Source organism: Seriola dumerili, unplaced genomic scaffold, assembly GCF_002260705.1.
Source record: "Seriola dumerili isolate Sdu_G_001 unplaced genomic scaffold, Sdu_1.0 BDQW01000716.1, whole genome shotgun sequence".
Classification (NCBI taxonomy): Eukaryota; Metazoa; Chordata; class Actinopteri; order Carangiformes; family Carangidae; genus Seriola; species Seriola dumerili.
In genome coordinates, this window is record NW_019174971.1 from 3270 (window position 1) to 12728 (window position 9459).

Sequence of the window (9459 nt, forward strand, 5' to 3'; positions counted from 1 at the left end):
TTGAGATAACCCCTTAAGCCACTCTGTCAGAGATATAGAAATGATATTTCTTATAGCTTTTCAGTATTTCCTCTGGGTCTTGTTCTGAAAAGTAATAAGATCAAATCAACCAGTCAGTCTTCTAACAGCCTGAGCTATTTGGTCAGACAAACAAAGCTGTCTCTCTTGAAGCTTTTCACGCTTTCCTTTGCACACCTGCCTTCAAAACCCATAAGGTGTGTGCCCACCACCTCAGAACTTCAAAGCAGTCTTCTAACACTAAGCTATCTGCTCAGATAAGTTGCATGTTATTTCTTTCAGCTTTTCAGTATTTACTTTAGTTGTACTTGAAGTGGTCTCCTTGGGAATTGAACCCATGGTTTCAAAACTTGACAAGTGTTCTTTAACTCCTTGAGTTCTTCAATGGGGATCCCCACAGGTGCATTTCATAGAATCCTTTAATCTTTCAGCTGGATGTTGGAGGTCAAAATGCAATGAGCCTCATTAGGATCAAACCCAACACTTGAGAATATAATAACAGTCCATTGACAGCTTGAGCTGTAATGGTGCAGCGTCACTGTTCAGTTATTTAAAAGGGAATACGTTCTGTTTTTTATTTTTATTTTAACTGACAGAAAATTCACTGGAATCACAGCATGTGGAACAAACGATTTAATATAATTACAAAACTTCAAAAGCTGATTGACAATTTCAAAGGAATATCACATAATAAACACCATGCTGTATTTATATGAATAAGCACATTTGACAAACTATCTGGTGTTGTACAAAGTGAAATATATTCAAGTGTTAGAGTTGTTTTCTGTGTGTCTGGCTGATGTCTCAGCTGAGGAGTTGAATGAGCATAAGCAAGGCAGAAGATGTTTGAGGAGGCAGAGTGAATGTTTGGCAAATGACAAGATGATACTAAACCTGCATTGTTTCTTTCACTGAGCAGGACTCAGTGTCATCTCAGGAGTCCACGTTTTCTGCTGTGATTTAGTCTCATAAAAACCTGGTTCAGTCAAACATTTACACAAGATAGATAAAACTGACATGGTGAACAGTCCCAGTCCTACAACCACAAACAGTTTCCTGCAGCACGGGAAAGCCCTCCTGTTGCCTGTTGACAGTGAGACATGTGGCTCATCTTGGAGAAAGTGGCTTGTTGCTCAGGTCAGTAAAATGTTTCCCTGGAGAAGAGAAAAGGAAAACTGTAAGATGGATCACGAACAATAACCTGTCAATACGACTGATTCACTTCATATTTTGTTGCATCAGCTATCACCTAATCAAAGATTCCCTGAAGGCACGTCAATTTAACAATCTATTTTAGATTACACACAGTGCCGTACCTGTGTAAGCCAGCTTCTCTCCTCTGCTCAGTCCTCCTTCAAGTTGTCGATTAGCTCCTGCGTCTGTTGGGCCAGCCTCCTCCTCTCAGCCTGCTGCTTCATCAGGGCTGCCTCTGCTTTCTTGCTTTGGTAGATCTTCACCCCAGCGAACGCCAAACATAGCAGCAGTGTCTTCAGGGCCAGGATGTACAGGAGGACAGGGACATTGTCCAAAGCCTGAGGATAGACAGAGTTTATCTTTGAGGTGGACTTTGTGTTTTCTGCCTTCAGACATTTTTACAGAACAAAGTACATTTTTGTGAAGGACGCAGAGCAGCTCTGATTTCATAGTGGCCCAATTTTTCACGATGATGATGACAATATAACAAACTTGTGATTGCACAACAGGAAATGAAAGAAGGGGAAAGAAAGCTGTGGAAGAGCCAGGGATCCTCAAGAGGACCCCCCCCCCTTATCACCAGAAGCCTCAGCTCTCTAGATGGGAGGTGGGAGTTAATTTGGTCACAGAAAGGGGGGTAGTGTGTGAGAGAGAGAAACAGCTGCAAACCATGTGCATTCTGGGCTTGTAGTTGTAGCAGGTCATACACAAAACTTCATTAAAAAACTGATACTTTTCAAATTTCTGTACATACTAACCCAAATAAAAAAACGACAGGTTTCCTAATAAGCACATGACACCTGTATTCTCTTTCTAGGGTTAGTATTAACGCATTACCATATCACGTAGCCCCGAAGTGAATCAATGGCATTACCGGACAGTTAACGGCTTCTCAAACTTCGACACAGGAAGACGACATGACAGACACACGCAATATTTAACCGTAACTTTACCATGTACATTAATGCAAAGTTAGTTGAGACAGATAACGCGAGACGTGCCAGCTGTTATAACGTTAGCATTATGCTAGAGACGGTCGTGACTAATAATGGGAAAATACGAGCCAAAAATGAATCAGCAACTTTACAGTAATAACAAGGCATTCAATATGTCTCTTATTATATATTATTATTATATTCTAGCTTATTTACCTTCCAGTTGATCATTTTATCTTCTATCGTGTTGACTTCTCTTGTTCACAGCCAGATTACTATTAGTATTCCTTTTAGAAGGTGGGTCTTGTAGCGAAGGACCAATCAAAATGCAGCCTCTGTTCGACGTAATCTGTGTTGCGTTCAAACTCACAGGGAAAAACAACGTGCTGACTCATATATAACTGGTTGTCGTTTTCAGCAGACCTATTAGTGTTCTTCAGCCACTATGTGCGCACTTTAGAGTGATTTATGTGAGTGTACTTATTAAAGTTGCGATGAACAGTGTATTCGTCACTGTAGTTTCTTTAATGGTGTTTTCTCGTTCAAAAAACAATTGCAGACAAAGCAGAAAATTTGTTAAATTTTCGGGGAGTAACGAAGAACAGATTGATTACCTAACTTGACGTGTTTGCTAACTGTGACTTTAGCCACGTTTACTATTAAATAAACTGCTTCTGCTGCGTTTGAAATTACATGCATGTATAACATAGCTTAATACGAAGTACAAACAATTATTAAACATTGTCATAAAAACCAATAAAAAAGAAACATAAATATAAAGTAGCATATGCGTCTACGTACAATCATTGATAAATTAGCGTACGCGGATGTGACGTGCATAGTCACGGTGGCCGAGAGGTTAAGGCGTTGGACTCGAAATCCAATGGGGTTTCCCCGCACAGGTTCGAATCCTGTTCGTGACGACGTTTCATTTATTTCATCTACCTAAATTTTACATCAGAAATATTATTGGTTTGCCAAAAAGCATAGCTTCACCGTCCTCTGTGTGTTTAAAAACTTATTTATGATTTATTCTAGCGTCTACAATTTTGAAGCCCTTGAAATGAATTGTTTTTTTGTAATGCATCACCGTTTTTTTATTCACAGAGGGGATTTAACATACAGTTCTGTGCATAGATTTTAGGCACTAAAATTATTATTATTTATTAATTAACCTCATACAAAGTGCAGTGAACAAAAAAACCTGTACTGACCACTCTTTTGCCTTTAAAACTGTAAAAAAAAAAAAAAAAAAACTGGGGCCAAGTGGGCCAAGGTTATATTGATCTGCTCTGCGTTAAGAGTCCATCAAATCCCAAAAGTAAAACAGTATTTTATGCATAGTAAATGTCCCAATGACTGGTGTTTTATGCTCTGATCCTTTAACTAATGTCACTAACAACTAACATCAATTAGTCACATTAGTTGAGCCTGCAGCATGAAGGACATTAGTGATGATACAAGGCATTGCTAGTTTTCTTTAAAATGTGTTTTATTACAGTTACCTTGTACAGTTGTCATGATCACAGATCCAGTATTTCCACAGGTTACAGAAAATAAATACATGTGATGCATGATAACTCAAGAAAAAAAACCCAAACGCAATTCCAACAACCTAAGGATGAAATATTATGAAATATTAAGCACACAGTACAACCAGAGGCCTTGTATTTTGTTGTTGTCTAATTAGAATAAGATTGTCATTGTGGGACAAAATTAAAAATACAGTATGAACTCTCTTGCACCCAAATACAGGACATACTGCACAGAAAACACATGTACTGTTTCAGCAACAAGAGCTAATAGAACAGATCAGACTGCACATTTTGTGATTAACAAAACATATTCAAGTATAGCTTCTCTTTGAAAAATAAATGCACAATAAATTTGTGAGCACTCCATGTATTTCTCTATATTCATATTTCCATCAGATGAAAAGTGTCAAATTCTTAAATGAAAATATGGGCCTGTTCTTACTGGGCTACCATATGACATTAATAAAGTTTTATTGAGAGACACTGTGACGGTAATGAGTCACAGTGTGTCCAGAGATAAATAATCTGAGAGAGAAACAATCGAGATGTGTAATTGGGATTATCACTGGAATGTATTTATACACTGGAATCATTTGACCTGACTTTGGTTTGTCCTGATCTACTTTTTACACGAAACATCAAAAATAGAATAAGTCATGCGGTTTATATTATTTTAAAGGTTCAGTTCTCACATGCTGTCAGCTCATAAATTCACGTCGAGAGCGAGGAAATAATTTAAAGCACAGCTTGATGTGTGAGTGCAGGGGACGACACACACTCATCTTTTGGCTCATATTCATCACTTTGGATATGCAAAAACAAAAAAGAAACCAATCCTTTACATTTAGCCTTCTAAAAATTCTTTTCTCCACCTGTCAACATACTGTATCCATCTGTCCAAATTTGACCTATGCATTCATCACCTTTATCCATCCAGGATCACATGATCTATTGACCTAACCATCTATCAATATTTTCTCTTATTGTGAAAAGAAATCCGATGAGAAGAACAAAACCAACAATGAGATGATCCTGCTGTGTATCAGAGCCTGGTTTATCTTACTGTGGATGAACCGATGAACAGCACTGGCTGATGTGTTCCTTTATTATGTCAAACACTGTACTGTTCTGCTACTGTTAACTCCCACTAGCGTGCAAAATGTGTATTAATCCGCAGCTGAAACTAGTCCCCAACAAGTGCACTATTTATCCTGTAACAGTAACGTTTGCTAAAAGCTACAGTGCCCAGCTGTTTTAGGAAGTTACTGAGTGATTACATATGGGAGCTACACATTTGCACAAAGGAGGAAAGTGAGAAAATCATTGAGAGTTGCATCGTTGGTTTTGCTCTTTTCATGGGATTTGTTGGCAATAAGAAAAATACAGAATAACGCCCAACATCATCCTTTAAGACAGAAAAAAAAAACTTTCTTTTTCTTTGTGTCTTTCTAAAAATCTATCTTAACCACCTATCTCTTTGGGTATATGATCTACTTCTAGTTCAATGCGCAGGGCAAATTCAGAGAAGTTGCCTTAAACACAACGATAAGCCTCACAAGAAGAAAAGAAGATCATGGCCTGCGTCCATCTCTACCTTCTGCACTGTCGTTTGATTCACTCTCAACAGCAGATGCATCCTTTAAATCTTGGGCAAGTTGGGACATCTAGCGTGTCATGGAAAGCACGAGACACCTCTTGAAAACCTCCTCTCTCCTCTCTAGGTGGTCCTGCGTTAAATAACTTGTCCCCCTGCTCAGCAATGTCCAGTCAAAAATCACCTGTCACTAGAGGTAGGGCGTTGCTGTAAATATTGTCCTCTGGTCAGTCTCTGACCTGTATTATTGTTTCCTGGTAACTGGCGTACTAGTGGTGATTATTCTCCCAGGAAACAGCAAAGGAGAGCAGTCGCTGCAGCGTCTCCTTTCCATCTTCATGCTCCCTCCTCTGACAGCGTGGGAGGTTCAGGGAGGTGTCGCTGCAGGTTCTCCCTCCCTCCCGAGATGATCGGGTGAGTCGTGACAGTGGATGTGCTCAGTAGCGCCCCCTGTGGTTCGTCCTGGACATGGTGAGCGGCAGGGACACAGAGGAGAGAGAGGAGACCTCCCAGTAGAGAGAGCGAGAAAGGAAGAGCTGGTAGAGGATCACCATGGAGATGGATTGGCAGAGGATAACGCCTATAGTCACCACCTACAGAGAAGGAACCGACGAGATAGAGGGTTAAAGATGCCATGTGGATTTTGTGGATTTATCTTAACTTCAGTAGCTTTTGTGTTTCTCTGCAATCCTGCAGACCTTCAATGCCACTTCATGGTGGTGCTTTGCTAAAATGTTGTTTGTTTGTGTTTTCAAACCTTCTCCCTCTGGTGCTCGTTGAAGACAACAGACATGAGGACAAGGATGGGGTGACAGAGGAACCACAGGAAGCATCCCTGCAACAAAAACCGTGTGACCACGTGAAGAGCTGGAGGTGAATATTTGTCTGGAGAATGCAGGTTCGTGTACAGTGTAGTTTACCTTGGCGAAGCAGAGGTAGAAGTCTCTCTTCAGGGTGCTCCTTTCAGTGGAGATGATCTGGTAGAGGACAGAGGCCAGGAGGAGAGCCAGGCCCACTCTCAGAGCGATGAGGAGGACACCTGCCAGACTCCGCTGGGCGTGGTAGCTGTGATGGTCACTCTCTGACTCTGAATACTGCTCCCACAGCAGCAGCACCCCCTGAAAATTACACTGATTCACTTTCAAGAGCTCTGAGTCATATTTCCTGAACCAGATTTCATTTAAAAAAAAAGCACATTATGAGCCTGTAATAATTATTTGAATAAAGTTTCGGTGTAAATCTGCATACCTGTGTAATGACTCCACCAACAGCGACAGCCGTGGAGGCCGGAGACTGTTCCCACTGCAGAGGTCTGGACTGAGGCTTCCTGCCTCGACTCAGAGTCCAGCCCATACACAGACTCAGTAACATGTACAGCATGGACACCTGGGACACCATATCCCAGACTGCACAGGGACAGGAACCGAAAAAGTGAAAAAAAGAAGAGGGTATATAACATACTTTATTTCATCAGAGAAGTTCCTCTTACTCTTATTACTGAATCTATCTTCAGAAGCAGATATAAACACAAATGGAAAGAAGAGACATGTTTAATTAAGAGGAACTTACACTCAGCCAGGCTGCCTATCAGAGGAATACCAATACCGTCTCGAGAATACCTGCAGAGCACAAGATCAGGGACAGAAAACACGACTGCATTATTTCATATTCTTCTTATTCATCCCTGCAAAGGCAACATGATTAAAAACTATATGTAGAATAGGCATTAAATAGTAGTCATTCAGACTAAGTGAAAATTGCTCGCTGGCTGTGGATCATATCTACCTGGCCAGGTGGATGTAGTTGCAGAGAGCAGAGCAGCCCTGTAACGCCAGTGCCATGGTGAGCACTTTCAGGACGGTGTTCATGGGACCTCCTTTCCTCAGCGCCTGGTACAGAGGCTGGATGTAGATGCAGCAGGCTATGAAGTAGGCCAGCAGCAGGAGGAAGTAAAAACTGTGGAGACCTGAGTGAGTGAGAGAGAGAGAGAGAGAGGAAATCGAGTCAAGGGGAAACATTTTGTTGCACATGAGTGATGCAGATCCCCCAGGACAAATCCTTGCAACCTCTACAAATCATAGCATCCAGTTACATTACGGTTATAATGTCATATATGTGCAGAGAACAGTTATGAGACAGATTTGACACAGCATTTGGCCATTACATCCTTTCTATCCTATGAATAATTAACACAAACATCTTTTTTTAAATCACACAAGCATAAAGCAGAGGAGCTCTAAGAGAGAATCCTGCAGGTTCAAGCACAAATCTATGAAGAAAATATAATCTTTTATTTGTTATGAATCAATACAAACATATTTGTATTGTTTGGAAGCCGGGGACATTACACCGACACGCCTCCTAGCTGTGCTGATGGGAGTATTCGGGGATGTCTGACCTGCCTCCTCTGCGCTGAAGTGCTCCAGAGGATTCCCAGCTGAGTCAGCATTCAACAGCAACAGAGTAAAACTGAGGTCAGCGTGAGAGGGAATCACTGCGCTTTCCTGGAGAGACAGACAAGAAACAGAGAGAGGAAAAAAAAAACTTAAGTGTGATAAAAGACTGTGCTCAGCATCAATGTAATCACTGAAACTGGAGAAACATTGAAAACTACACATCTTTGTGGTTGTTTAAGCTTTTATTTCACTCACTTGCATGTACTTCTTTAAATTAAGTTGTTGAGGTGGGGGTGGAGGGGGGTTAGTTTCATAGGAATCTATAATGTTCATGTTACCTGACATGTATACCTGTCAGCATACAGGGCCTGCCAGGCTGTAGGGGAGGACTGGTGAGGGATCGTCTGGTTGAACTCCTCTTTATTGAGAGAAACTGGAGCAGGGGGAGGCAGAGATGAGATGAGGTGACAATGTGGAGCGAGGAGAGCAGAGGAATAAGAAGAATACATCAATACAGCTGTACCACATCCATCATATCACAAGTCAGCACTTGGTATTAGTGGAAACGCTGGTTCTTACTGGTGAAGTGGGCTTTAGCAAGCCTCTCAGTGCAGCTGAGGTTGTCCAGGTCTGAGTCCATATCCTGATACAACAGCAGTCTGGACTCCTTCTCTGTAGCCAGAGCGGAGTTGTCCAGCCGACACACCAACAGACCATTATCACCTACAGAAAGACAGAGACAGGAAAAGGGTGTTGGATCAGTGGGTGGCGGGGAGAGTTTCCTACCATTTCTCTTATTGTACTGATTGTTAAGTGGTTTACTGAAGTGCCATGGGAAATTTAGAGTCTAATGAAAAATGAGATTTAATTGAACCTTCAGACCATGACACATACTGTGGCTTCTCTCTGACCTGCTCATGGTGGCGTAATGGTTTCAGAGGCTCCACAAGTTTTAACCAGCAAATCCTCCAGTGAGCATCCACCCTACTGTAGCAGACCCCTGACCTCACATGAAGTATACTGGAGCAAGTTACTGAAGCTCTCACTGGCTAAACAAAAAAATAATGAAAAATGAAAATAAAATCTGATGATGCTTGAAAATTTGTTATTAACTATAAAAACAAAAAATACAAAGTGTAGTTATTTAAAATGCTGTTACTCATTAGTTATCAGATAAAGTGATGACATAGTTACACCCATCAGTGGCAAATAAACAACACAAAAACTGTGAATATTAACACAGTGTCTTCAGGCCACATTAAAATGAATGGCAGTATAATGAAAATATAAGCACTGGTGAAGTGACACGTTAGCAGCAGCACATCAGCATCGTTACCTTGGTACATGAATTTAGTGATGAACTGGCCATTCTGCTGTCTCGCCACTTCGCTCTTAAAAAGTCCCGTCACAGTTTTCCCCAAAGCCTCCGAACTGAACAGCACTGCAGCTACAAGTGTGACCAGTAAACACGACATTTTTCCCTTGTGCAGTTTTACGCTATCGACAAATAAACGTTAGCTATTCAATTCAATGAGCCACGAAGCCAGAAGTAAACCAGCTGCGTCAAGTTGCTCAAAGTTACCTAGGGTTACGACCGGAAGTTAGGTTTTTCCGCCCTCAAATAAAAGCGTTATATGTGTTATTTTTGGCAAGAAAATGAAGTACAAATAATATTCATATTAATGGAGTACAGACTTTTATTAAGTATTTTTTTAATTATTGAAATGTACTTAATTATATTCCACCACCGTGGTTCAGTATATGTAATCTATGAGTAATAGTAGATT

The 9459-nt window shown here is 40.9% G+C and overlaps 2 protein-coding genes and 1 non-coding gene across 3 annotated transcripts; 1 reads left to right on the forward strand and 2 right to left on the reverse strand.

The window, feature by feature from the left end:
* Nucleotides 1–636: 636 nt before the first annotated feature.
* Nucleotides 637–2452, reverse strand: LOC111236748 (small integral membrane protein 11A-like). The gene is made up of 3 exons (XM_022765600.1): nt 2364–2452; nt 1335–1550; nt 637–1172 (listed from the first exon to the last, which is right to left on the reverse strand). The coding sequence occupies exons 1-2, from the start codon at nt 2376–2378 to the stop codon at nt 1362–1364; spliced, it is 204 nt and encodes a 67-aa protein (XP_022621321.1). The 5' UTR covers nt 2379–2452; the 3' UTR covers nt 637–1172; nt 1335–1361.
* Nucleotides 2453–2988: 536 nt separating this feature from the next.
* Nucleotides 2989–3070, forward strand: trnas-cga. Its single transcript has one exon. It is a non-coding gene; the product is annotated as a tRNA-Ser (tRNA).
* A 343-nt stretch (nt 3071–3413) lies between these two features.
* On the reverse strand, nt 3414–9238 carry gpr180 (G protein-coupled receptor 180). Its single transcript, XM_022765512.1, has 10 exons — nt 9009–9238; nt 8252–8395; nt 8011–8105; nt 7675–7780; nt 7062–7242; nt 6846–6895; nt 6525–6682; nt 6197–6394; nt 6034–6111; nt 3414–5869 (listed from the first exon to the last, which is right to left on the reverse strand). The coding sequence occupies exons 1-10, from the start codon at nt 9145–9147 to the stop codon at nt 5714–5716; spliced, it is 1305 nt and encodes a 434-aa protein (XP_022621233.1). The 5' UTR covers nt 9148–9238; the 3' UTR covers nt 3414–5713.
* Nucleotides 9239–9459: the final 221 nt, after the last annotated feature.

Excerpts from the sequence above, each read along its gene's own strand:
- gpr180 (XM_022765512.1), bottom strand. The coding sequence starts at position 9,147 with ATGTCGTGTTTACTGGTCACACTTGTAGCTGCAGTGCTGTTCAGTTCG. Across the intron at positions 8,106-8,251 it reads TGCTAAAGCCCACTTCACCA|TTTCTCTCAATAAAGAGGAG; the intron begins GTAAGAACCAGC and ends CCCCTGCTCCAG. Across the intron at positions 6,683-6,845 it reads GATAGGCAGCCTGGCTGAGT|TCTGGGATATGGTGTCCCAG; the intron begins GTAAGTTCCTCT and ends GTCCCTGTGCAG.